At 48.8% G+C, this 26767-nt stretch overlaps 9 protein-coding genes across 9 annotated transcripts, besides 1 other annotated feature; 2 read left to right on the forward strand and 7 right to left on the reverse strand.

The window, feature by feature from the left end:
- Window positions 1–26767: part of a sequence feature (contig 1.86 1..112247(-1)) that runs on past both edges of the window.
- ANIA_05072 (uncharacterized protein) lies at window positions 426–1289 on the forward strand (the record flags this gene model as incomplete). The annotated part of the gene is made up of 4 exons (XM_657584.1): window positions 426–601; window positions 728–784; window positions 896–897; window positions 985–1289. The coding sequence occupies 4 exons, from the start codon at window positions 426–428 to the stop codon at window positions 1287–1289; spliced, it is 540 nt and encodes a 179-aa protein (XP_662676.1).
- ANIA_05071 (uncharacterized protein) lies at window positions 1597–3209 on the reverse strand (the record flags this gene model as incomplete). The annotated part of the gene is made up of 4 exons (XM_657583.1): window positions 1597–2020; window positions 2189–2466; window positions 2641–3093; window positions 3165–3209. 4 exons carry the CDS (start codon window positions 3207–3209, stop codon window positions 1597–1599), a joined length of 1200 nt encoding a protein of 399 aa, XP_662675.1.
- On the reverse strand, window positions 4318–6647 carry ANIA_05070 (Zn(II)2Cys6 transcription factor domain-containing protein; the record flags this gene model as incomplete). The annotated part of the gene is made up of 5 exons (XM_657582.1): window positions 4318–4455; window positions 4547–5205; window positions 5267–5499; window positions 5556–6538; window positions 6585–6647. 5 exons carry the CDS (start codon window positions 6645–6647, stop codon window positions 4318–4320), a joined length of 2076 nt encoding a protein of 691 aa, XP_662674.1.
- Window positions 11206–13068, reverse strand: ANIA_05069 (putative integral membrane protein; the record flags this gene model as incomplete). Its single annotated transcript, XM_657581.2, has 6 exons — window positions 11206–11962; window positions 12037–12509; window positions 12577–12644; window positions 12709–12745; window positions 12810–12829; window positions 12891–13068. 6 exons carry the CDS (start codon window positions 13066–13068, stop codon window positions 11668–11670), a joined length of 1071 nt encoding a protein of 356 aa, XP_662673.1. The 3' UTR covers window positions 11206–11667.
- Window positions 14129–16186, reverse strand: ANIA_05068 (uncharacterized protein; the record flags this gene model as incomplete). The annotated part of the gene is made up of 6 exons (XM_657580.1): window positions 14129–14229; window positions 14982–15077; window positions 15141–15207; window positions 15277–15596; window positions 15664–15819; window positions 15883–16186. The coding sequence occupies 6 exons, from the start codon at window positions 16184–16186 to the stop codon at window positions 14129–14131; spliced, it is 1044 nt and encodes a 347-aa protein (XP_662672.1).
- ANIA_05067 (putative MFS sugar transporter) lies at window positions 17577–19992 on the forward strand. The gene is made up of 8 exons (XM_657579.2): window positions 17577–17801; window positions 17874–18148; window positions 18209–18755; window positions 18811–18898; window positions 18951–19149; window positions 19211–19311; window positions 19368–19466; window positions 19516–19992. The coding sequence occupies exons 1-8, from the start codon at window positions 17730–17732 to the stop codon at window positions 19728–19730; spliced, it is 1596 nt and encodes a 531-aa protein (XP_662671.1). The 5' UTR covers window positions 17577–17729; the 3' UTR covers window positions 19731–19992.
- ANIA_05066 (uncharacterized protein) lies at window positions 21215–22847 on the reverse strand (the record flags this gene model as incomplete). The annotated part of the gene is made up of 4 exons (XM_657578.1): window positions 21215–21234; window positions 21356–21922; window positions 22455–22486; window positions 22729–22847. 4 exons carry the CDS (start codon window positions 22845–22847, stop codon window positions 21215–21217), a joined length of 738 nt encoding a protein of 245 aa, XP_662670.1.
- On the reverse strand, window positions 23599–24093 carry ANIA_05065 (reverse transcriptase family protein; the record flags this gene model as incomplete). Its single annotated transcript, XM_657577.1, has 2 exons — window positions 23599–23859; window positions 24025–24093. 2 exons carry the CDS (start codon window positions 24091–24093, stop codon window positions 23599–23601), a joined length of 330 nt encoding a protein of 109 aa, XP_662669.1.
- On the reverse strand, window positions 25246–26528 carry ANIA_05064 (uncharacterized protein; the record flags this gene model as incomplete). The annotated part of the gene is made up of 5 exons (XM_657576.1): window positions 25246–25716; window positions 25870–26014; window positions 26097–26245; window positions 26389–26416; window positions 26452–26528. The coding sequence occupies 5 exons, from the start codon at window positions 26526–26528 to the stop codon at window positions 25246–25248; spliced, it is 870 nt and encodes a 289-aa protein (XP_662668.1).

Consider the following 26767-nt stretch of genomic DNA (forward strand, 5'->3'; position numbering starts at 1 on the left):
GGCTATGGCCTGGATCTTGGTTGTCGGCCATGCCCTCAACCTGGTTCTAAACAAGGTTTCTGCAATATCAGCGTACAGCTTCGGAATTGCAGCCTCGAAGCTTAGGAAAGGAGATCCGTCCTCATAACTTCGGAAAAGGGATCCGTCGGCATACAGGTCCGGAAAGTCAGAAAGGTTGATAAAGGGAGGAGGAAGATATCTGCGCTTCTATCTTTTGTTTCTTTCTCTAAGCTTGTGATACTCGTTTATACAGGACAGCCAGTTGAAAATAATACTGCCTACGCCCGTTACAGATAGGACAAAGCCATTCACAGTAGGCTTGTACAGGTCTTGACCTGAAACATGTCATGCAGCTAGTGAATATCCCATAGCTCAAAAGGGGACGCCAATCCCACCTTCTCCATTCATTTCAAACACCAGTCACCATGGGTCTGCGACACTCTGTCCTGTTCCCTCTTCGTGGGAGCTGCCCTGGCGAATCCCCATCTCCTTCGCCAACAGGATGGCCCCGTCGACCCCGGCACCGCGGCCTAGACTTGTTAAACCCAACCCGCCAAGAAATTGGTTGGATCATGCTTTCTGAAAACCCGCTGGGTTTTGGGTCATAGTAGGCTATCCTGTGGATAACCAAATAACCCATTGGTTTAAATTATTAGGTAATATGGGCTTTTGGGTTATAGAGCAACCTAAAATCCTAGATAGCTATTACTTTGTATTGCCTATTTAGAATACTTAAAGGCTATGTCACTATCGAGGAAATGAGAGAAAACCTAGGATCTAACTTGTAATAGGATATTACCCCTTAATGCCGGGGCTGGTGTGAGTGAGACCTGTTACAGAGGACATATGGAGACTGATTATTGGATTGCCGTCGAATACTTCTAATTTATTTGAGGTGTATGGAGGATTTGAGAGAAATATCTAGAACAAGTCCCACGAAATCACTGAAGTACAGGACATAAACTCTTGCGAAAGCCGTTCTAGCCCATCAGTACACCACAATTGGAGAAGGCTACGAGGAAATACCAACGGTCCAGGGTGCGGCAAAGCCCAGCCACGACTCCTGCAATACTGAATATGAGCCGTCCTTCGCCATTGTGGGCATTGACTCGGACATCCAGTTAGGATTAGAGCGCTCCGCGGAAGACCTGTACCCGGCATCGTCGTCCAGGCCAAGCAAATTCAGCAACGAGCCCGGCAAAGGCGAGCTCCTAATGGAACTCATCAGCGTCACCGGCTCCGACGCCTGTTTTCGTGCGGCCTTGATGAAGAGCTGGGTCACCACATGAGCCCCAGATGCGGCCATCTCACTAACTTGAGCGAGCATTTGCAGCCGACGGAGTGCCTGCTCCGCCGCCTGGAGGGCCTTGTCGCGCGTCAAGCATCCAGTAGCATATTATGCTCCTCCACTTGGTCAAGGAGGAAGTCCCCGTGGCAGCAAAGACTAAGCAGGAACACGGCAGCCTCAAAGGTGTTGGATACGATGGCTGGAAAGAGTGTATGGGAGCTGCCGAACATGGCGTGCAATGCTGTGACAGACTCCAGCTCTTTGATGGCTGTCAGGGCCAGCCACTGTTTCTGTGACTCCAGCATTACTTATTTGTACGGGGCGAGGCGGGCGATTTGCGTGGGCTTGAGTATCAGCAGCAGCCGGAAGTTCCAACATATGCTATCAAAGATTGCAGTGTGCATGAGCTGTCGCTGCATAGGTAGCTTGGGTAAAATAGCGTCCCACTGGCTGTCCGGCTCTAGTGCAAACTCAGGTGACAGCGTCGGTAGATACTCAGCGCAAAACCTGTCATATCGCTGCTCAGCCTCCAAGGGGTCGTACTCAAACTTTCGCCGCGGCCCGAATCTGCGCCAGAATCGACCCAGATGTACTTGCATGAGCCGCTCCGTGAAAATTTCTGGTGCACTAGCATTGGCGCTGGTGTCTGGTACAAGACACAACCAGGGAAGGGCGTCTGCCACTATGCCGTCAGGAAGAAACGGGACCCGATCTAGCTGCCGGGACAAATGGCTGTCTAGGACATACAGACTGCAAAGCATCCTTCGCTCTATCTTCCTTTCCAGGTTCGAGGCCCCATCCATACCCAGAAGTGGCGCATCAGCGCGGATGCCCGCTTTCAAGGCCTCGCGACTCGACGCGGCAAGACCCTCCCAAATTTGGTCGGTTCTGCCGTCTCACGAGAATCTGAGAGCAAGGAAGAGAGTATACTGAACGCGCACCAGCGACCCTTCCCAATCCAGAGACAAACAGGCCTGAGCTAGGCTGTCACCAACATTGCTGCAGGTATTGCGGATGTCAGTGAGCGAGACTCCGCCGATACTGTCCACTGTATGGGAAGGAGACGGGAGAAAGTGCGCTGTGTATGCGCTGACGCGGAGATCAGAACGGCGGACTCGACGTCGCGCACAGTCAACGGTTGATTTTCGGTCCACCACAGCTGATACTGTGCTAGGAAGCTAGGGGCATGCATGGATGATATGTTTCAGCCTGACGGCAAGCTGATTAGCAAATCCTCTCGGAACCATTTTCCGCCTCAGGAAACGCATACTAATTCAACTCATATACAAAGTACTGCACAAGAAAATCAAGCACTTGGCGTTTGGGAATTCGGCCGAGATCCCGCTCCATACGCTGAAAGAGATGGATATCAGATGCCATTGTTTCGCTGCCATGGCTGTCACCATGACTCTCAACGTCCCACTACTTAACGAGACTTGGTCAGTCGCGTCAACACTTGCAGCGCCCACCGTAAGGAATCTAGTGAGAGCGCCACTCGCTGGAGCAATGCAGGTATTGCAAGAGCTATCCTCAAAGTAACCAAACGAGTGGGCCAGGGCGGAGCGGCGGCTGTACGAGTACCTCTTGGCCTCGTCTGAAACGGCAGAGAGGGGTCCACCAGGCTCGAGGAGGTCCGCTCGAACCATAGAGGGCTGTGCCGTCTCTAGCGGGCGACCCTGAGCCTCTGTGAGGAGGCTAAATCTTCGAGGTCGGTGACACTGCCAGAGAGCCACTATAGAGACACTCCTCTGGTCTTCGACGGCGCGTACAATGATTGCATGGATATTGACGGTTACACTGCGCACCTGAAATTAAATTGTGTAGAATGCAACAATATTAGCCCCTTTTTCTTGCTCTGATGCTCTGCTTCACATACCTTTGTTTCCTCGTATGGAAAGGAACACACGTGCTGACCGGACATTTTTGGTCGTCAGGATGCATCAGCATGAGGGATCCTAACATCCTATTCGAAAATCACAAAGCAGAGGACTTTCAATGACCAAATGGGTCTGCCTGACGCTTTCCTCGGATTCTGTGAGGTGACTGGGGAATTGGCCCTGAGTTATGAGCAGTAATATCCCCGGTGAGGCTGAGAAAGAAAACGAGGGGATGTCATCACCGCCACTGTCCACTAGAGCCTCCTTGAAAGACCTTGCCCAGTTCCGAGACTAGGTTCATTCCCCCGGCAGCTCACGAGGAGGGTGGGACTGGTTTTCTCATTGACGACGAATCCAGTTCCTGCTCCTTCATGATTATTGGCGGGGTCTACACTTCTCCTTCAACGAACAGTAGTCTTTATCTAAACAAGATACCATACTGTCCGGTTATTTAATACGGTATTTAGAGCGCAAAATGCTAACCTCATGTCCGACATCTTTGCTGTATCTGGAATATATAATCATAGTAGAGTAATTATCACCTGGTGGGCAGAGCTCCCGGAACAAACGGCGTCCTGAACAGCCCCCTGCACTAAGCTTGTGGTCGTATAACTTGTCAGGCTTAAGGAGTCCTCAGAACTATTCTTCGTGCAATATCCGACCTCGCGTTCGGAGTCCAACATAAAGGATACCAGTGCACCGCAGAAGACCTCGACTTCGGCCTTGACAGCCAAGTGATCTGTTATTCAGGGCTTCTTGAACCAAGCTCCAAAACTTGCCTCTCTTCCTCTCTTCCTCAACCAGGGCGCCTCCGCAAAAGATCTGGAACTTTACCACCTCGACAGCCCTCCCCAGAAGACAACTTTGTCCATGCTGGAAAATCCAAACTCCGCGCGCTGGACTGTCGTCGCTTGCTGGAACCAATTGAAGGCTTTTTCGTGTTCTTCCTGCCCACCTGGCTCGAGGAACGCATCTCTGGGGTCACTGTGAAGACCTATCGAATGTCACATGCCAGAGCCATAAACCAAAATATTGTTGCCATACAAGAATGATTGATTGGGACTAAGCACAGTGGTTGGTAAAGTGGACTCTGGAGGGCTTCGAATGCTCACATGACGTTCCCACACGGGTTTCGGCAATCGACTTGCGGCCTCACGAATCAAAGTTGATGGAGATAGTGACGGGCTTCGCGCCCTTCCGGCGATAGCTGAACGGACATATGCTATGGGATGTGTCCAGGCTGTTGTGAAGGTTGGCCAATTTGCCAGAAATTCGGAGGCAGTCAGGGTTCTGTACGTTGTGTGGCGTTCCAGCATTTAAGAATAACTGTTAGTCCAGGCTGCCGAGCTTAATGTTTAGTCCCTGCCTTCTTTGGGCTCACAGAATGTAGGGCTACATTGTCAATCATATCGGACTCTTCAGGGACGGGAATAGCGGCTATTATTCCGTCGAACACGGAAATATCCGGGTCCAACGTCCAAAAGCCCGGTGATAATCGGCTTTGACGGAGGAGTTCCTCATCCATGAGCGCTTCAGCGGCCATGGGAACTTCCATGTCAAGTTGAGTCTGCCGCGGCAGGTGAAGAAATTCTGCTGAATCGCGTAGATTGTTAGCAGCGCCAGCAGAGATACCGTCAACTTGACTACTTTGGTACTGTCTGCACATGGTGACGAGTGCACAGCCGTAGATTGCCGGCCGTGTGTCAGCTCTAACGCTTAATGACTGCATCAGGACCGCCGCGTCCTGTACGAGTTCCAAAAACTCTTTTCGACACTTAGGTAGTACTAGCCCGCCCCGTAGAGCTCGAATAACGCACAAGCAAACATGGACCATGAGTACAAAGGCGAAGTCGCACAGATAGCGCAGACGGTCCTTGGATACGGGGGGAAGATCCTTGAACCATTGTAGAAAGTCTTGGGCTGCCTCCAAAGTTTCATTCATGGCAATATAGATTTCGCCTGCCTCATCAACTAGGTGTGTAAGGAGATGGAACCGGGTGAAGTGGAAGTAAAAAAACAGTTGGTGGCCGGGTGCGGCAGCTTGAGCGACAAGACACATTTAGCAGAGAAAAATCAACGGAGGTTAAGAAATGTCACCTACCGCCGGTCAAAGATTCTTGCCACTGAGATTTCCAGTGATCTAAGGTGTCATTGACAGTTTTCGGGCAGCTCGCAGGGATAGATGAGGCACTCTCCCAGAGCAGGCAGAGCTCGAACTCGGCGAGCAGGAGGCGGATGCGAGGATGATCCACAGTCTGCTCCAGGGCGGATTTAGCGCGATGAAGCTCTACAGAACCAGAAAGAGTTCGGGGGCAGCCGTGAAGGACAGCACAGCTGCAACGAGTCAGTGGAAAAGAGGGTATCGAAGAGCTGGTGGACAGTGGGCTTACTGGTGACTCATGGTGTACAGCCAGACCTCCCACACCAGGGGCAATTTGTCGTCTGAGGCCTTGTCCAGCGTATAATCGAGCCCGAGTCTTATTTTCGAGGCATAAGTCTCAGTAATCCCTTTAAGAAAGAGCATGTCGAAGTATGGGAACGCCTGCTGGTCCTCGTGGTTGGGGCCGGTCGCTTCACAACACGCGTACAGCACGACGAGGCCCTGCATGTTCTCGGCCTTTGCAATACTTGACTGGTTCGCCATGGATCTGAAGATCAACTCGGAAATTAAGCGTCGAAGAATACAACCGGTGCGATCGCGCAGAGCGGTAGAGTCGGGCAAGTACCGAGCGACCGCATATATCGCTGCCAGAACATACAACGGTTGGGTAGGGAGGGCCGTGAAATCCGTGGCATATAGTGACGGGATGAAGGGGGCAATGCGCTCGCCAAACAGAGTGAAGAGCTCCAGAGCCTCTGCCGGGGTAGTGGCGGCCTCGGCGAGGCACGCCACGAGGCCGCTATGATCGCGGCCGCTGGCCCGAGCGGCCGGCGACGCGGCCCAGTTTCGTAGGTCGCCGGTTTCCTGGCTCTCAGATGGAGTTGGATACGTTACAGAACATAATTGCTGCTTAGTTTTCAATCCCTGGACGCGGGACGGGGTGGCGGCGGCAACGGTTGGCAGCGGACACGCGTCTCGCGCAGGACGCGGTCGGACGCGCATCGCCCTGCCGGAGTTTCTGGTGTTCTTCGCATCCACGCTCTCCTTGCGCAAATTCGATGCAAAACGACCGTTTGGATCGCGGAGTTTGCCAGAATGGTACCCATTCGGACGAGGAAGAGGAGAGCGACGGTCTTGCTGATCCTCTTGGTGCTTCTGGTACTTCTTTGAACGGCGTGAGCTCCCGGCAGCGGCAGTGTTAACAGGTAAGGAGCAGTGGAGGCCCAATTTCGCACAGCGTTTACATGGAGCCCAATCGCCACAGCATTTTGTCTGCCATCGGTCAGTTTACCATCTCGACGAGAAGAACGCGACCTACCTTTTTTTTACGGCATTCCGTACACGACGGGCCAGTGCGTTTGATACTGTCGGATGAGGCCATTGCAGTTATTGGGCCTGCTGAGAGACAGTTCCCGCCGCGGATGACGACCAGATGTCGAGATGACGATAAAACGGTGAGGACAGGGATCAAGAGGCGTGGGTGTATGTGGAGAGGATGTCAATAGAGGAGCTAAGAACCTGGAGATCTGCGCTTGGTCCCGTGCAGAAATGTCCTTTACGCCCAATTGTATTCTTGACAGCTTGGCAAGAGAACTACTGCGGGACTAGTGGGCCAGTTTAAGCCCTTTTAGAAAATCAACCACTGGCGGCGTCCGACGGATCGGTCCGGTCGCGAGGCCAGGGCCGCTCCCTCACCTACTGCATGTCCGCAATGTCTTTACCTGAATATGTAGATCCCTCGGTACAGTGACACTCTCCTTATAATAAATAAAAAAAAAAATAAAGAAGAAAGGAAAAATAAAAAAAAGCTTAGAATTGCAGAGATCCTTTAATGCTCAAGCTCAGGGTCTATGCACGTGGGCCGATGGTTCTTTATTGTCAGCTCTCGAGGTGGTTGTGTCAACCGGAGGAGGTTCCTCCATACTAATCAATGTTCAGCACCTCATTCGTTTATCTGTCTGTTTGATGCTTTACACCGTTTGTATGGCAAGGATATCTCCCGTATAGCGAGAACCATCTTTTTGAAGCCTTGGAAAAAGGTATAAATTGCCTATACAGATCGTAGTTAGGAGATCAAGACCTTTAATTCAATCGTCCGTTAGTTACAGAAATTGATTACATAACCACCTCAATAATCCGACAGAATGATTGTATTGAAGGCCTTGATCTCCTAACTACGATCTGTATAGACATTTTATAGCATTTAGAGAGCTTCAGAAGGCAGGAATCTCGGTATCTGAAGATAGCTCAGCCCATATTAATAGCTGTAATCCGTTTATGGCGGTGTAATCGTATCATACGATCACGCGAAAAAGGTGCTGAATATTGATTTGTAGGGAGGAGCATTTCGCCGGTTGACATATATACAGTATTGACTTTATGGAATTCTGCAGTACATTCTCAGAGATATATACTGGATTACCAACGATATCCCTACAACCAGCTATGATGGGAATCATTCGAGTCAGGTTTTTCTACCAAACTAGCAGCCCTGAGCTTCCCGGGGCCGTCATTACCCCCTCTGTGGGCACTGGGCACTTAGATTGATAAGATCACCTAGTCCTTTGCAGGCAGCAGCTTGATAGCACCATTTCCATGCAAAATATACAGGTCGGCGACGTCGAGGTAGCACTTACCCATACAACCCCCTTAGAAAAGTGGGACGGATCGTACTATGCTTCAGATTCTGTTATGGGTCCTTGACCATACAAGGCCTTGACCTGAGTGACTCGGGCAAGGCCTACGTTGTCCTGAAGGCGGTGGGCCACTTGTAAGACTTCCTCGTGACAGCAATCCCTCTTGTACGTACAGCACGTCTAGATAGGAAGATCCATTTAAACACGTCCCATTACAGATTCATCCCTGAAATCTTGGATCCTGTTGAGTCGACTTGGGAGGACGACGAATCTCAGATTCGCCCACCTTGCGCATTTTATTGAAATTTTTGGTGTAATCAAAGGCTACGCTACACAGTCCAAAGGCTATTCAGGATTCATAATCTAGACTTCCTCTTGCCCCTGGACAATATATATATATCAGACACAGGGACAGATGCCGTGTGGGATATATGGATGGTGCAAGAGAGGGCAAACTATATTCTTTTAATATAGATCTGGGCTTAGACCCCCAGCTCTAATTACCTGAAGTTGTCGAAGGATTGATCTGGAGGGACCTGAATGCCTTGATGATCGCTATCTGATGTACGCTAATCCCCACCGGCGACATCTTTAGGATCGTAGAGCCAAGCTTAGCAAAATCAACAACACCTTTCCCTCCATAATAACTGCCACGTCCGCTCGTTTGTCCCGTCAACGGGATAACCCTGAGGACATCTAGATGGGACAAGCAGAATCGATAAATCTACAATGGCGGAAACACTGAACGGGCGACGCAACGCTTGATGGTGCAGTGCGCAGGACCAAGAAGCACATATTCAAATTTATAGCCTTCGTATTGGGGCTACTATATGCACTTGTTGATCAAGGAACATCCCGCATTGAAGATTAACTTTTATCCGGCAGGTAGTACTGTCTCCAACTATCCTCTATCACCCTAACCACTCCTTTATTTTTCGGTGAGATCGAAGCCTCACGGTCCCCCGCTGTCGCCTCACAGGAATGAGGACAGCTCGTGGCAAGCTCTTCAGCGCTCTTGTTGTTCGTGAGCTCGTCATTCTGCATTAAACACCTGAAACCACAGTCTATGACCTCACGCCCGCCAACACATGGCGCCGTAGTCCCTGCCATCAATATATGACCACAATTCCTCCGACTCCGTGATGCCCTTCTAAAATATCGTTATCTGGCACAAGCCTATTCACCGGGTGCCCTGGGAAATGGATGACAGCGCCGGGGTATTGGAGGCTTGGGTAGCTAAGCCTCGTTCACGGCTAATGCGAGCATTGGGCGTTGTACATATTTATGCATTGTGGACCGCCCAGGCGCTATATCGAGTTTCAAGGGGCGTGGAGGAGTGGCTATGATATCCCCGGCAACACGAGAGCTGCCGGTTACGATGATGTACTTCCTGATCGCGTCTGTTCTTTTGCTGAGTAACCCAGGAGTAGTAATCGCCAGAGAGCCACCCTCTGCATCATCACAATGGTCGCAACAACGGTTTGAGCAACTTTCGTTCATATTATGCATTCCGATATCATATCCGGGCCGGTAGCTGGGTTCGGGAACTTGCGGGTCACCGGACTAGAGAGTTGGGTCTTGATAGAACTGCGGCCCCCCAGCCGTGGAGTACGAAAATACGGATTTCATTCCTCTTTTTCTCTGGACCAGACTAGTTCTTGCCTACTAGGATTAGATAGTCTTTGTAATTGTATGAAAAACCTGCAGCTAAAAACGCGGAATCTGATCTACACATAGACTTGTTAAACCCAACCCACGAAACCCGCCCCAACCCGCCCCGACCCGCCAAGAAATGGGTTGGGTTAGACCTTCTAATTATCCAATGGGTTTTGGATATTTTTGGCTGCCTCAAAGCCCGGCGGAGCAACCCGCTGGGTTGCCAAGATATCTGAATAGGTATATTACTGTATTTAGATTATATTTTCTTACTTAGATAGTTTATAATACAATATTTAAATACAGTATTTTATTAACTATGTAGAACACTACTTATTAAAGTAATAATATGCATAACTGGGTTATTTTGGGTTATCTAGGTTGGGTTAGAATTATTTGCTAAACCTATGGGCGGTTTACTGTTCAGGTAACCCACCCCAAAAACCGCGTGGGCGGATCAGCTAGGCCTGAAAACCCGCCCCAACCCGTGGTTTAACAAGTCTATCTACACATCTCTATATCCTCCTATCCCAACAAAGACAACGAGCCACGAACGGGATGATTGCCACCTTCTCACCTTCCCAGTCAAGCTATACATTTCGCGATCTTTGCCTTTGAAAGAGCCCTTCTCATACGAGAGACTTCCTTTTCAAGCTAATTAGTTTGGCCAGCTTGGTAGAGGCTAAGAGATATCGAAATGCAAAGACATCTGACATCACTATACAAGAGCAGCAGGGCTAGAACAAGATAGTTCACTTCGCGCAGATTTGCATCTGTAAGCATAGACCTTGACACCACCCGGTGGTCACCCGTCATGGGCCGGGTTTGAGTACATGGTCTGAACCCGCGGGTTGTGAACGGATCCACATCCGTACGGGCTTTGGGTACCCGTAGGTTGAGAAACACTGCAAACACGCTGTAACTATAAACCTATTATTTAAATAAGTCAATATTTTACCAAAAAAAAACAGCCTATCAGGATAATTAACCCATAATAGGTTCTTGGCGATTAACTTGGGGGTTAACAAAAACCCGCACGGGTTCGCGGGTTCTGGGTACGGGTCCCAACCCTGACCCGACCCGCGGATTCGGGGTTTGACTTTGGACCCGTCAAGGTTTTGTCACGGTTTACTCATGCACTGGAAGGCCGATAACTTTCTTTTCATCTTTATTAGGATTGAAGTCAATCTGACAGTTCTGCTCTATTGCTCTATACGCCTCTCACGCATAAACCCGTATTCAAAGAAGGCATAGGAAAGCGAGCATCTCGGATGCCCAAAGCGGATTTCTGATTATATTACCACAATTTTCTAGTTTGCTCATGATTATTGAAATCAAGAATGGGCCACGTTACGCGGCACATCTTGTTGGGCCACTTCATGCTACGGATGTGTGCCGCTGAGCAACAACCGCCACCTTACCGAATGTCAGACTTAATCCGACGGTCGAAAGAGACACTATGTTCCTCACATAAATCTACCTAATGAACTAATACTGGAGGACCAGCGCTAGGGAATCAGCATTGTTTTGGAGGGCTATATGGCCATCAAGGCCATGTTCTTGCCGCCCAGCTAAATGACGTTTCTCTGAGATCCCCCTGCGGACAAGAGAGGACTGTATCACCAATATAGTCACACCACATATAGATTGGCATTAGTTCTTCAGAGGACAGGTTAGGCTCTAAATTCACAAAGGAAAAATGTCTTTCATTTTCAACCATCCAAATAAATCCAATGAAAAGTAAAGCTTTATGGTTCGGCAATAGCAAGTCTCCTGTTCGTGGTATCTCGCAACTATTCAATATCCCGCCTAATGATGTTTGCCAGTTTTTATGGGCCTGCTACCACCGCCTCGCCGTTGCATAGACATTGAGAGCCCTAAAATATCGTCCCAGAAATTAAATATTTAGGTAAAAACTGGATAGCCAGTGGCTGTAGCGTAAAGTGTGAAGGTAATAAAATCTGAAGGTAAGAAAATCGCGTAAGTTTGAAAGTCCATAATAGATCCGGTTCAAAAATAGGTCTGTCAGTGACAGGCCTGGTAGCATATCGCGCTGTCGCAATGCCAAACCCTTGCTCCTGTTTCCCAAGAACAGGCAACTGGCGCTTATCAGTCGCGCGAGGCCACTGACATTGAGATGTCCACAGTCCTCATAATACCCACTTCGTTATCCTTGGGTTTGCTCTGCGCATTCGCTATGAGGGTACCCTCATCCGATGCAACACTCATTTTCCTGCTGCCCTGCACTCGAGTGCCCTTCGTCGTATTCCGCATCTCACTCAGGTGATAGTCTGATTCGTGGCTATTGTACCTGTTGCTGCTGTATTCATTGTATGTTCGACTAATCAACGCGGAAAGAGCGGGCAAGCATGCGCAGACAACCCCGATGGCAATCTCAGCATTTCTGAAGAATATACCAGCAGTTAGTCTTGTTTCCCAATGCTTCACGATACCAAGATAACGTGCTGAGGGACTTACCCGAACATGTTTATGCGCATAAAAGCAATAGTAGCATCAGTCGACTTTCCGGTCAACTGAATGAGGACAAGGCGAATGATACTTGAGGCGCAAGCAAGCCCGCCCGCCCCCAGAATACCGACCACTCTCAGTTTCTTCTTTTTGGACATTTGCAGCTGCATTGTCAGGGGAAGAGGCATAATGAGGACGATCAAGTCGCTAACGACGCTGACGACAGCATCAGCCATGATTATGGCATTCCTATTCATGCAAGATCCGGGCTGTTCTTCGTTCCAGAATCTCGAGATTGGCATGCAGATGCGGATTTTGATGATGACGGCGGGGATGTAGTAAATAAGCATCAAGCCCAGAAAGACGTAAATGAAGATGACCCATTTCTTGAATGGGCTAAAAACCCTGGTCACAATCCATAGAAGGGTCAATTTGGTTAAGAATGCGGTAGGTCCGTACATGACCATTGTTACGTAGGTGAGCTAATACTGTTAGCGGGACTTCTCGATCTTCTCTTCTTTCAGTTTCATGCTCTGCTAGAGCTATTACCTTCTGGAACTGCGTGCGGTTATCCTCAGAGACATCATCCCAATGGACACCTCCGCCATAATGGCCCACTAGATATGTAGTTAGTTAAGTTGCGGACGGTACACCGGAATGAAGAACAATGGCAGTACTCACTTGCCAGAGCAATAGCCGAGTATATTACGCCCAGCAACTATGCGGTGCAAACTAATGTCAGCATTGTTGAGCATTCCCTTCATCGACAATGCTTATCCTACCCATGCCGCCGAGCAATACCCTAAAAAATGCATGTTAGGAACCGACGATGCGAAAATGTGAGTTCTGGCAGTCAAACTCACAGTCCTCCTGCTCCCAATTCCTCTGCAACGATGTTCGAGTGTAGACCCGTAGCCCAAAAAAAATGGTCATGAATATTATGCACAGTGACTGTGTGGCGTAGTTCCACTTCTGCATCGACCTATCCACATGGTGCTCGGGAGCGGCATCACGCTCGATCAGGGATTGTATCAGGGTCATATCGGACAAAGCATGGCTAAAACAGTGAAGGAGAAAGCACGATTGTGTCGTAGGATGGATATCAATAAGGATTCAGGACCCAGGGCTCACGGCACTTCATATTACCGCAAGGGTAATTAGAACTAGGGAGAAACTGCATATCATGATTGGTGGATCTGATAGGGTTCAGCTTGGGTTAGATTTGACTTGGCGTCTTTTGAATACTCTTATGGCCTGTGACAGAAAGACTTCAGATCCCCTGAGAACGCTTCGCATGGCTGAAGCATCCAGACAAAAGCAAAATTACACTGATCCATAGAATCGGGGAATGTAAACGAATATGACCTGTAAGAGGGTGAGACAAGCTCTATGATGGACGCATGCGTCACATGCCAAGGTCGTGGTGGACCTTCTCGTCGGCTTGGGAAAAAGTCGTTTCGCCCAGCACGGCTTTTTACTCGTTGACAAAAATCAAAGGATCGTTCTATTACATAGTCTTAACTTTGTCTTCCGTCCGTCCATCTACTGTGGCTACGCAATGACAAACCCCGTAACGGGTTCAAGGTCAGGAGCTGGAACCAAACTCCGCGAGTTAACCGCCAAGACCTGATTCTGCATAGAATATCCTAGATAAGGTATATTTTCTGCATGAAAATAATGATATATCTAAGTATAGTGTTTATATAGCTTGTTTGTACAGTCGGCCTGTCCGCACGTTACCCGAAAACCTGGACAGGTGAAAGGTCTGGACTCGTACCCAACCTGCGGGTACAGACCGTGTCCCAGACCCGACCCATCACGAGCTTTGGGTCACCCCGTCACGGGTAACCTGCGGGTTGTCAGTTCCAACTGTGGTTGTGGTTGACCCCAAGTCATTTTCTTAGTGCAGTGGGTCTAAATCCTTTGAATATTGCCAGCATAACTTGAAGCTATTCCAACCAAAGCTAGTGCTCTGTACGACATTCTGCTTCAATTACAGCCTGCCTCCTTACCTGCGTTTGAATCTAAAAAGGCCGTCTAAACCCCCCAGAACAGCCTTCCAAGTAGGGGGTACAAGCTCCCGCCAAGCATTATAAGAAGCCTATCCTCTGGTTTCAAATACATCCATCACGATCGAGGCGTGCTGAAACTTGCTGATGTTGCTCTGGTCAAGCACTTCAGGAGCTTTGGGTGTGGCGGGCACTGTAAAGAAATTCAATATAAAACATTAGTGGTCTTTTAAATTCCACTCTCCAGAGGTTTTCGAACTTGATTATAAGCTAATGAAGAAGGCGGTAATTGAAGACATTGACCGCTCTAAAGGATTCAGACCCACCATATAAATGACCGGGGCCTACCACAAAAGCCACTTCATGTACTAGAGCGATCTGATCGGGTTTCCCGACCGGCTATCCTTTCGGGTAGCGTAGACGCCATCGCGACGATCAGACGAGTGAGGCATTAGATTATGTAACAACTGGCACGAGTCTGAATTTAGCTGACAGGAATCCTGTGGGTCTTAGTGCCTTGTAATTAGACTCAACTGGTGCGGAACTTGCGCGGAATACGGTTCCCGGTACCCCCTATAATCAGACCCGCGTGGCTCAGTTGGGGGAAAGGTCTGAACGATGATCAGCTTACTGTCTACTGCCTCCGCGTGAGAGCTATGCTAAGATTTCAGAGGTTCCGTTTGTCGAGATACATGCTGATCCAAGACCTATCCACATTGGAAACCACCCAGCGCGCTCTTTGGCCTTCCGTGCATCCTAGCATCAATGGAAAATCCCTCCAGGAGCGACTGATCGGCATGAGTCTACCCTGTGTATAGAAGAGCGGTCATCCCCAGTCCGGAGATTCCTCGGTCAGCAGAAGACGGGAAGTGCGGCCCAATGCCGCAGGTCAGATGGGGCCTCCGTCTCAAAAGATGGCCATAATGTTCGGCGGAGACGACACACCCCCTGGCATGTTGAGTGGAATCGACGCTACGAAGAAGCTCCAGCGCTTGTGTTCAATGCACATTCGAGCTAGAGCTTCCAGATCGAAAAGTTCGCCTGTTCGAAACAATTAGCAGAGCTAACAGGTCAATCCTGATCGCAACGGCCCATCGCACTTACCAATTGGCATTCCCCATCCAGCCAGAACGTACTCATGCAGGAAAATATCGGACTGAGGCGGATAAACCTGCCGAGGTCAGTTTCTTTTTCCTAGACGGCTGTGATTGCGGTCTGTAAACATAAACGGTCAGCTCACCTCCCAACTGATAGCGTCACTGGCAATCGCAGCGAATTTCTCATTCCATAGCCACCGCAGCATATCCTCGGTGGCTTCCACGCCGGCGTGTAAGGGTTTGCTGTTGTTGGAATACTCTTGCTTCTGGGCCTCCGTCATAGTATCCCATTCTTCGGTAACCCCAATCCGCACAAATAGGATATCGCCCTTCTTGAATTCAATCTCGCATTCTTTGGCAATCTCCTGTATATCCGACAGGCGGACTTGATGGGTCGAGAAGGTGCTGTACTTGATCCCTTTCTTCTTCGCCCAACTGGCGTAGTCAATCAAGACGCCGCGGCCTGTGTACCGGCACATTAAGGTTAGAACAGAACCCCAGGGCGTCTTACCGCGGGGTGGCCGCCATACCTGCAATGCCTTCCTTGGCCCAATGCTGCATGCCGATGCGGTCATTCTTCCGATCGTAGATCTCGGCAGCTGTTGTACCGCCATAGAAGACACGCTCGCTCTGTCCAGGAACGGTCTGGGAAAAATGTCGAAGCCCGTCCCATTGGCTACTCTGTTCTAGACTGGCATTAGCGTTAGGGTTACGGAGAACCAACCAAAAACAAAACGAAAGCAACCTACGCGGATTGAATTCGTAATAGTCATCGAACGCCAAACCGTCTAGCAGTGGCACGATTCGATGTTTACACGGCTGTCGACCGAGATTGGGATACCCCAATTCCGTCAATGTCCACCCCATGGTAACGCGACGGCCAGTCCGAATTTCGGACGCTGCCGCCCCGTGAACCACCTCTGGGGTCAGCATGCCGAGCTTTGCCTTTCCTTCCTCTTCGCTTCCGGGCTCTCCTACCCACACCTGTCTGGGGTTGGCTAGCTCATCATAGGGAATGTCGTAGGGCGACTGGGACAACTTGCTGTCTGCCATCTTGGCTCAGTGCTGGCTCAGTATCTCCTGCACCAGACTGTCCGTGAGTTGGAAAAATCAGATAGGCTTATGTTGATGCGGGGTCGAGGCGATGCTGGGATGTATGCAACTGCGTATGCCTTGCTTGGGTCGTGGGCTGGCGCAGGTCTATCCGTCTTTAAATCGACCATTTCATGCATCGGCTTGTAGATGGGGCCTACGCTGGCTCCAAGCTTTGCGAGCTGAATTACCGGATCAAGTGGACTAACTGACGGCATTTGACAAGCGAGGCCCTGCTGCATGTTCCTCTCACGCTGGGTACAAAGTGAGGAAGTGGTACCGAATTGGACCAGATCGGCTGCACTCCGTTAGGCCGCCTCAACAACCAGCCCCCTTCTCAGGGTAGTGGGAAAATTAACTAGCTCCCCCCAATAGAGCATATGGCGAGAGTGGGGTCGTAGGCTGCGTGGCAGGCTCTGATCCATCCACGCCGCCTAGACACCAACGGTCAACGCTTACCATAGCGCTAAAGATTTCGGCTTCCCGTCCCAGTCCGCTGCATATATTCGCTAGGGCAGTTTTGGCCTCCAATGAGACTGTCGGCTTGCGTTACATGGACAAATCATGCCATTTGGTTGGCATATGGCGGCTATCAGAATGGCTCGCAGCGGGAAAGCGATCGCGGGGCCTCTTTTTTTTTTTTTTTTTTTTTTTTTTATATATATATTTTCTGAAAGGGTTATCAAGTTAAAATGCACTCCGTCGTAGCATTTAGAGGAACTATTACTCGCCGGCACTCTGTTCCGCGAGCCAACCCCATAAGAGGGATCGGTAGAAGGTAAACTGCGGACTACAGGCTAACAGATAGTACACTTTCGTAGCCTGTCTTTGGCTTCCCTAGTCTTTAAATCTGTGTCAATCTATCCAAGTACGGCAGTTCCACGAAAAGTGCGCTTCATTCTTTGTGGGCTACTCCATATGCTCCACTCGCCCTCCTACGGCGGCCTGACGGCTTTCTCCCATCCTCGAAACCCATGTCTCGTACCTGCTAGCTAAAATTTCATTGGTGCCTGTATCCACTCGTCTACTCTAGCGTGCTGATCTTCGGCGCTGACTTCCCCCCGGTTCGTCCAGCTCCACTTACTAATCATGCATGTTTCGCAGCGTACTCCAATGCATTGCGTAGCGCAACGCTAGGGGTCACAAGGGCGTTGAGGAGCTCTTCTAGGATCTAACGAAGCTCTCTGGCGAATCAAGAAACGAAGGATTGCCCAACAAGACCTAGTAACGTTTGTAACTGTCGGCAACTCGCAGCGGTGTGCTTTGCCTTGATGGAATCCCACTAGTTTGCATCAGCACCTACATCAACCAGCGCCGTCCCCTACTCTTGGAATTTGGTGCTTTTTCAGAACAAAAATAATCGTATTGATTGGAGCCCGGTACAAGCTGTGCAGCCGACTGGACTTCACCCTCTGCACTGCTGCGCTGGCTGACGCGACTGGTCAATTTTGATCGATACTTGTCCCAAGCTGGAGCTGTCATAGGTGGAAGCTGTATTCTCACAATGGGGCGATTTGGCTCGCAAACAAGCACTTATAACAGGCTTGTGTCCATCTTTGTCGCGGTTGGATCGCTGGTTAGTTGCTCATTTGCCTCGACGATCACAGTATCCGTGACTGCGCACCACTAACTCTACGTCCAATGCTAGACCTACGGTTATTGCGCGTCCATTATCAGTAGTACTATCGGACAGCCGGGATGGTACACCTACTTCGATCTTCCCGTGGAAGGCGAGCCCGGATATGACTCGACCACAACCCCTACAATTGCTACCGCCAATGGTGTCTTCAGCGCTGGCGGTGCCGTTGGCACGCTGTTTCTGATGTGGGCTTGTGGTTACTTTGGTCGCAAGGTCAATATTCAGCTGGGCGCATTTTTCTCCCTGTTTGGAGGTGCACTTCAAGGAGGCGCGAACTCGCTCAAGTAGGTCTCCAACATTAGCCGGTCATAATTAGGATCCGTTCATTAACATCGTCTCTCTAGAATGTTCCAGGCAGGCCGATTTATCTGCGGTCTAGGCATCGGTATCCTGGTGACCGTCTGTCCTATGTATCTCTCTGAGATGTCAAGCGCATTTCGTCGTGGCTGGCTTGTGGGACACCATGCAATCTTCTTGGTCTTCGGATACATGCTGGCGGGCTGGGTTGGCTTTGCCTGCTACTACGCCGAGGGAAAGCTAGGCACATTCGGATGGAGGTTTCCTCTGTGCCTGCAGTGTTTGCCACCGCTGGTCCTGCTTGCAGGCTCGCCGTTGCTGCCTCGATCCCCCCGCTGGCTGATCTCTAAGGGTAAGGATGAAGAGGCTAGATTGACTCTAGAAAAGCTACGCAAGTCTCCTGACGACCCCGATAACCTTGTTGCGAAGGAAGAATACTACCAGATGAAGGAACAGATCCGCCTGGAGGCTGAGAAGCTTTCAGCGTACGGAAATGTTTGGAATGCAGTCATTAAGAAACCTTCATACCGGAAGCGGATGATTATCGGCTTCCTCACACAGTGGGGTGCCGAGTTTGGTGGTCCACTGATTATTGTGAGTTATTCATGGTCCAGTCATTCTACTGCCAGCAAACTGACGTACGAGGCAGAACAACTACGCTGTCATACTCTACCAAGGTCTCGGCGAAACTGGCAGTATGCCCCTGCTTCTCAGCGCCGTTTGGCTGACTACAGCTGGTAAGCGTTGTGCGCGCACTTGATACTACGAAAAGCGTGCTGATATGCTCAGGTGTGATCTATAACCCCCTTGGCGCATGGCTGCACGACAAGGTCAACTCTCGCCGCGGCATGTACATAACCGGCTTTGTCGGCATCATCATAACCACATCAATCCTGGCTGCCATGACAGCCGAATACGCCGGAACTACGAACCGAGGAGGAAACGCCGTGGGTATCCTCATGATGTACCTTTACCTTGCTTTCCAGGGGTACGTTGCAACACCTGTTTCCAATGCCATGCCGGCCAGAAGTTTCCTAATCCAATCACAGCACATGTTGCGACACAACCATGTATCTCTATGTGTCTGAGATCTTCCCAACAGAGATTCGTCCCATTGGGATGGGATTCTCACTGTTCGGCCAGTTTGCCGGTAAGCCCGCTACTAGTTTGCTACATTGCAAGGGCTATGAAGCTAACGATACTCAGCCACCCTGATCCTCCTGCAAACTGCCCCAATTGGCTTTGCAAACTCCGGATGGAAATACTACCTGGTTATTATCTTGTGGTCGTTCTTCTTCATTTTCGGTAAGCCACCTTTTCTACGTGCCGCCGTGATCTCCGCTCACTGCCGTAGTCATCTATTTCTTCTTCCCTGAAACTGCTCGTCTTACTCTGGAAGAGATCGCCAAGAACTTCGGTGAAGAGGTTGCCGTTAATCTAACCGAGGCCACTGATGAAGAAAGAGCACGAATTGAGCAGGTTGTCGTTCAGCCAGACCCCAGGAAAATCGAGTCAACCACGGCAGACGGGGCTGCTTCTTCAAATGCAGAGCCAGTCAAACAAGGCTAAAGAACAAACACTAACAGCAACGTTGGGTTGCCCATAGCTTATGGGTCTTCCCGTTCCGGTTCTAGTTTCTCGATGGTCCAGGCAATCATAGTCCGCTGGCCCTATGATATGGTATATGTTCTCTTGATGATGCGTCACAAACCGGTTTTGTTCCACATCTATGAAACAGCTCCTTGTGGTAGTAGACAGGCAAAGGCGTGCTTGCTACCGGGAATAGCTTTCTGATACTTAATACATAGACGAATGAGGCATGCAAATAGTAATAATATAATAATGTTCGCACGACAGACATACTGAGAGGTGGACGGCCAGCAAGGACTGGTAGATGATGTCGGCCTTCAGTACCACTGGTAGTTAATCTAAAGTCAAATGAAAGCTTTTGGAGGGCTTGGTCCCTAGTGGCTGACCATCACACCTCATTCTTTCCCAGCTGGTTGGCCCAGTACTTGCGCCCATCGCGCCTTTTGCCAGCCCCTAAACCCGTAGCCTCATGCCTGGATGTATGATTAGTTAAGCGAGCAATCTAATGTCACCATTGTGTCCCCGTGTACACAGGCCGCATGAGCCAAGCGGTGAGCTCATGCGGCCTACACCCCCTGCACGTGAGTGCCAAGATCATTATTAAGCAAGTTTGTCCCGCACGAGGTCTTTAAATACTGGTGTCTACACTTGTAATTCAATTTCTGTTTTCCAATTCGTTGATACTTGACCTACACAAATATCAAAGCATTTAGCAATTGGTTGCTAAGCAGTTAGAACAATGGAGTGTCCAGACTCCGGGAACATTTCAATTGAGAACATTTCAACCTATTTGGATAATAATCTTATTGAGCCAGCTGCTGATGTTGCCTTAGAAATACAGGTATAGTTATTGCGCCACTGCTTACAAGTTAGTTTTAAACTGCTTGCTAACTAAATAAAAGGAACCAGACATGCTTATTCTGCTTACAAGAGCTAAAAGCTCCTCCAGTCTTACAATATTAAATATTGAGTATATTAATGATCTTCCAGAATATCCCACAACACATATATATGGCCATATATATGTTGTTGCGTCCAAAGGATGAACACAGGTTAAAATAGAACATCTTGCTGATAGTATAAGTACATGTCAAGCACTTGGTAACTGGCTGCTAAGTATTTCCAGATCCAATATGCAAAACAACAGCCTTTTGGACAAAAACAACCTGTTTACTGTCTATTTCTGTTAAGGGACGTATTTAGATGGATCTTCCTATCTAGACGTGCCGTACGTACAAGAAGGAATCGCTAAAGAAGAAATGAGAAAGAAGGATTGTTGTTGCAAGGAAGTCTTGTAGGTGGCTCACCGCCTTCAGGACAGCGCAGGCCTTGGCCGAGTCACTAAGGTCTAAGGTCCTTGTATAGGCAAAGGACCCATAACAGTACCCCCCCCTCCCTCTATGTAGGAAGTACAGGTCACAGGGTAGGTCATGTTGCTTTAGCCTTTATATATGCATCTCTGTTTAGTGAGCCGTCCTGAAGTCTATATTGTTTTGTACAATCCAGCCACTCATCTAGAGCTTGTACTTCCTCCAAAGCTGTGGCAGCTTCCCAGGTTGGCTGAGCATAGCCTGACCATTTCACTAGGTATTCCAGCCGGTGACCTCTCCCGTATCTCCTGCGACGTTCGTCCAGGATTTTCTCTACCATGTATTCTTCCTCACCGTTCACCATGATGCTAGGGGGCTGGCTATCATCATTCTTCTGGGAAGGAAGTGGATCTGATGAAGCCAGCCGAAGCAGGTCCACATGGAAGACTGGATGGATCCCTGGGGGCGTATTCAGCCGTACAGCATGACTGCCCACCAGGCCTATAACCTCATACTTGGCGTTCTTCCAGTCAAGTTTCTTACTGGGTCGGTCCATACAGATGTTCTTCAGACTTAGCCAGACCTTATTTCCTACTTGGTAGTTTGTGGCCGGGCTCCTGTGTTTATTAGCCTGATTCTCTGTATTCTGTTGGGAATAGGCCATGGAGGCTTGAGCCCAGTCTAGGGCTTCCTTAACTTTCTGTACGATGGCTTCCCCTTTCTGGATAGGACTCTTGGTTGGTTCTTCAGCTAGATGCTCTACCTCCTTGGTAGGGGTAAATGGGCTGAGGTTGTACCCATGGCTTAGATAGAAGGGGCTGACCCCTGTTGCTGTTGATGTACGGCCATTAATTGCCAGCTCTGCAAGTGGAAGTAGCCTGTTCTAGTCCTTCTGGTCATAGCAGGTATACATGCGGAGGTAGGTTTCCACTGTGCTGTTCATTCTCTCTGTTGATCCATCAGTCTGAGGATAATAGGCTGTAGATAGCCGGCGGTTGATCCCTGTCAGGGTACATATGCGGGCCTATGTATCACTTGTAAACTGGCTTCCCCTGTCCGAGGTGATAGCCTTCGGGATCCCGTGTTTGCTTATAAGTACTCGTACGAGTGCCCAGGCCACACTCTCAGAGTCAGTTTCTGACATTCCTTCTAGTATCACACCTTTGGTTAATCAGTCTGTGATAACCATGATGTTTGTACAACCTTCGCTCTCTGGTAGGTCTGTAATGAAATCCATTGAAACCTCCTGCCAGGGACGATCAGGCACAGGGAGGGGCTTTAATAGCCCCCTTCTCTGGTCTCTCCAAGACTTGGTCCTCCTATATATATCACAGTTCCGGACGAATCTTCTGATATCCCGGGACATGTTAGGCCAGAAGTATTCACAGCTAACCAGCAAATATGTTTGCTCTCAGCCAGGATGTCCTGTCAATATAGAGTCATGTGCAGCCTGAATTATACTTGTACAGAGCTGTTTACTATCAGGCACCTACCTCCTCCTACAGAAGAGGATATGGTCTTGGGCGTCCAGCTGGCATTCTGAGATTCCGACTTTCAATTATAGGTGTGGAGGAAATCTCCTTGCTCCATCTTTCAGGCACAGTACTGCTTCACTATATCTTTCATCCTGTTTGAGTGCCTCCTTCCACATATCACTTTTTTCGTACGGCTCCCATGGTTGCTCTTCAGCTGGTTGGAGGGTGGCAACTACCATCTTCCCCAAGTATTTTTCTGTAAAAAGTTGCATCGTACGAGACTTGACCCTGTCATCTTCATCATCAGGCATGTCTTGGTCTCTCTGTGAAAGTGCATCAGCTCTCTGATTGGCTGACCCTTTCCTATATACTAGCTTGAAGTTGAACCGGCTGAGAAATAAGGACCATTGTATGTGTTGTTCTGTCAGCTTCCTTGGGGAGAAGAAGTACTCCAGGTTTTTGTGGTCTGTAATAACTTGGAATTCTCTACATAAGCACAGTTCAGCATCCCAGGCTTCAAGACATTATATAATTGTGAGTAGCTCCTTGTCATAGATCTCATAGTTGCATTCAGCTGGAGAATTCCTTTTAGAGAAGTAGGCACATGGGTGCAATTCCCCTTTTTTATTATATTAAGAGAGAACTCCTCCTGTATTATAACCTGAGGAGTCAGTCTCTACTACTATATAGTAGGAAGGGTTGAAGGTTGCTAGGACAGGTCTAGTAATAAACTTTTCCTTAAGCAGATCAAAGCTATCCTGGCACTCCTTAGTCTACAAGAAGGGTGTCCCTTTCTTTGTCAAGTTGTTCAGTGGGCGTACGATCCCTGAGAAGTTAGGGATGAACCTTTGGTAGAAGTTGGCAAAGCCCAGGAATCCTTGGACGCCCTTTATAGTAGTAGGGGTTTCCTATTCCTTTATTGCTTTCACCTTCTCTGGGTCTATTTTGATTCCCTTCCCTGCCTGTATTATAAAGCCCAAGTACTTTGTCTCCTTATCACTCAAATTTGTACTTCTTAATATCTAAATATAGGCCTGCTTCTTCCAGTTTCTTCAAGACTATTTATATGTGCTTCCAGTGCTGGCGGAGGTCCCTATTAGTATAGACAAGTACATTGTCAATATAGGCTGAGCAGAATTCATCTAGATATTCCCGGAGGGTCCAGTTGATGTATTTTTGGAAGGTGCTCGGTGCATTAGCCAACCCAAAAGGGGTGACTAGCCATTCAAAGAGCCCGTATCTCGTACGGAAGGCAGTCATCCATTCCTGGTCTTTGGCTATGCGGATCTTATGGAAGGCAGCAGACACATCCAGCTTAGTAAACTATCTGGCTTGTCCAATTTGGTTCAGTGTCTCATGGATCAGGGGCAATGGATAGCGGTCCTTCTTGGTAATGGCATTTAGAGCACAGTAGTCAATACAGAACTGCAGTCCTCCTCCTAGTTTTTGTACAAAGAGTACTGGGGCTGCAGCTGGGGAATGGCTCACGCAGATAAAGCCTTTCTGTAATAGTTCAGAGAGTGTTTTCCAGAGGACTATTAGTTCTTCCTGGGTCATGTTGTAAAGGGGGCCCCAGGGGACTTCAGGATCCTTCCCACTCTCCTCCTGTACAAGCTCAATTTTGTGATCAATCCTATCTCCCTAGTACAGTGGTAGTTCTTCTGCTTTGTCTTGTTCGAAGAGCCTTAGGTATTTCCAGTATTGCCTTGGTAGCTTTGTACGGGGGTCAATATGTCTCTTTGGGGCCAGTGCCTTCTGTATATCTGCTAATGAGACTGCAAATATCTCAATATCTTGGCCACGGCACCTTTTCCTTTGTATAAATCCTCCCATGGTTGTGGTGGATATCTGTGCTATGTTCAGCTTTGGTAAGGGCCTCTTTATAGTACTCCATAGACAGACTCCAGTAGTACAGAGGTACAGCCTGCCCCTCTTAGCCTCTAACCTTCCATCATGTTGCTCCAGCCAGGGGAGTCCCAAGATCAAGTCATAGCCCAGGTTATCAGGTATCACATAGAAGTAGGCTCCTTTTTCTGTATGCGCCCCGATGTCTAGCTGAACCTGTATAATCTTATTAATCTCCTCTATATTCCTGGTCACTCCCTTGAAAGGTTTCGGGTAGATAGGTATGAGTGGGTATTTAATGTATCTTGACAAACTTGTCACTGATTACCCTATAGGTCAGGCAGCCTGTATCTATCATTGTACGAGCATTATAGGTATAGTTGACTAGTGCCTCTACCAAGAATGGGGGGGTATTCATGCGCGAGCTGTTGAAATCTTGCCAATCAAGTAGTATTTCTCTAGCTGTATAACCCCTCTGTACGCGACTTTGCACAGAGGTTATTCATTTTCCGACTCGCTCTCACTGTAGTCATCCATTTGGTCTTGTTCTTCCTAAACTATGGCCACCTGCCTAGGGCGCCTGGTAGGTTTTGTAGGGCACTCTTGTATAAAGTGGTCAGGATCACCGCAGCGTAGGCATTTGCCCTCAGACAACCTCTTTTGCTTCTCCTCTGCAGGCGCCTGACTAGCTTTTCTTGGGGTCCTGGTCCCTTTCATATAGAGGGCCGCGACTTCCTTTTGTAGGGCTGCAATTTGAGCATGGGTGGCTTCCCAGTCTATTTGATCAGGGGTCCCGGTCTGGTCAGAGCCTCCTGCTGGTCTTGTACAAGCAATATGCGTGGGGACAGCAGCGCAAGATCCTTTTTATGTAAGCCTGGCCACTCTCTGGAGGTTGTGGTTGATTTCGCGCAGTTGATTACAGTAGTTGTTGTACGAATCCTCCTGCCTAATACCAACCATGGCTTTTAGCAACTCAACATTAATTGCCGTGTCCAACAAGGCCTTCTTCTGGTTATCATCCCAATTAATCCCTCCAGTATTAAGAAGTTCTTTGTCAAATTCATTCAAGAACTCTTCAAAGTCACGTTTCCCTTGCTTTATTGTATTTACTCGTACAAGAGCCTTTCTCTGTTGGTCAGGGTCACCAAAGGCCTTGTCTAGTACCGCAGAGAATTCTGCCCATAGCACGGGAGTCTCAGATTTCTGGCGAGCCAAGAGCCATGGTAGTACACACTGGCTGGCTTTTCCTCTCAGGCGGCTGTAGGCATAGTAAACTTGTTCCTCCTCTGTAGGGTAGCAGGCGGCGTTGATTGCAAACTTCATATAAAGGTTTATCTAGAAAGGAGGGTAGTCCTTAGGGTCTTCTCCAGTAAAGGGTTCGACATCCGGGTGACAAGGACGGGGATAGCTTTGTTCATAGGGGGTAGGCGTTGCGGATGTAACTGTAGTGGTAACTGGTGGATGGTTTCTCAGTTGCGAGTTCCGTACGGCCTGTAGTTCCGCCTGTAAGCTGTTATTCTCTTCTTGGAGCTGTTGTTTCTGAGTCCGCATCTCTGTACGGAGCTCCTGGAGCTGCTGTAGCAACAATGCGACGCTTTCTTCTTCCATTGTCATAGTAAAAGGTCTCCTCATACTATTATTGAGATTGGTGAGCGATTCCTAATATTAAGGGACGTATTTAGATGGATCTTCCTATCTAGACGTGCCGTACGTACAAGAAGGAATCGCTAAAGAAGAAATGAGAAAGAAGGATTGTTGTTGCAAGGAAGTCTTGTAGGTGGCTCACCGCCTTCAGGACAGCGCAGGCCTTGGCCGAGTCACTAAGGTCTAAGGTCCTTGTATAGGCAAAGGACCCATAACAAGTCTATTATTTTTGACAGGCTATCCCTTATATATCTCTATCTATCTTTCCAGTACTTTCTGGTATATAGGCAGAAGAAGAAGTATACTAGGGTCTTGGTCCTACCACAAGAGCAGCTCTCTAGGTAGTCTGAGTAGTTAAAGTACTGGTAGTATACTGTAAAGTCTCTGTGGCCTGTATAGGTAGTAATAAGTCAGCTAAGTACCTACCAGGGCAGCTTGTGCTTGTAGGAGCAGCTTTCTTTTGTATAGGGTCTAATATTCAGGGCTTTGTAGGTTTTAGGCATCTTATTAGCATATACTGTATATATCTCTGTATAGAGCCACTGTTTTACCTCCTGTTGTAGGTATACTGGGGAGGGGGAGATATTAAGGCTATATATAGAAGACCCTAGCTTAGCAAGCTTGTCTGCCAGCTTATTCCCAGTAATTCCAGAGTAGCCTAGAATCTAGTAGACCTAAAGGGGCTTCTATTGCATAGTTAGGATTAAAGGGCTTTCTATCTACTAGGCAGCTAGTTGGCTAA

This window comes from Aspergillus nidulans, chromosome III (assembly GCF_000011425.1).
Source record: "Aspergillus nidulans FGSC A4 chromosome III".
NCBI classification, from domain to species: domain Eukaryota; kingdom Fungi; phylum Ascomycota; class Eurotiomycetes; order Eurotiales; family Aspergillaceae; genus Aspergillus; species Aspergillus nidulans.

Bases quoted from the DNA above. Each gene is read 5' to 3' on its own strand.
- ANIA_05067 (XM_657579.2), top strand. From the start codon at position 17,730: ATGGGGCGATTTGGCTCGCAAACAAGCACTTATAACAGGCTTGTGTCC. The intron at 19,150-19,210 runs GTACGTTGCAAC...ATCCAATCACAG, and splicing joins CTTTACCTTGCTTTCCAGGG to CACATGTTGCGACACAACCA. The intron at 19,312-19,367 runs GTAAGCCCGCTA...AACGATACTCAG, and splicing joins ACTGTTCGGCCAGTTTGCCG to CCACCCTGATCCTCCTGCAA.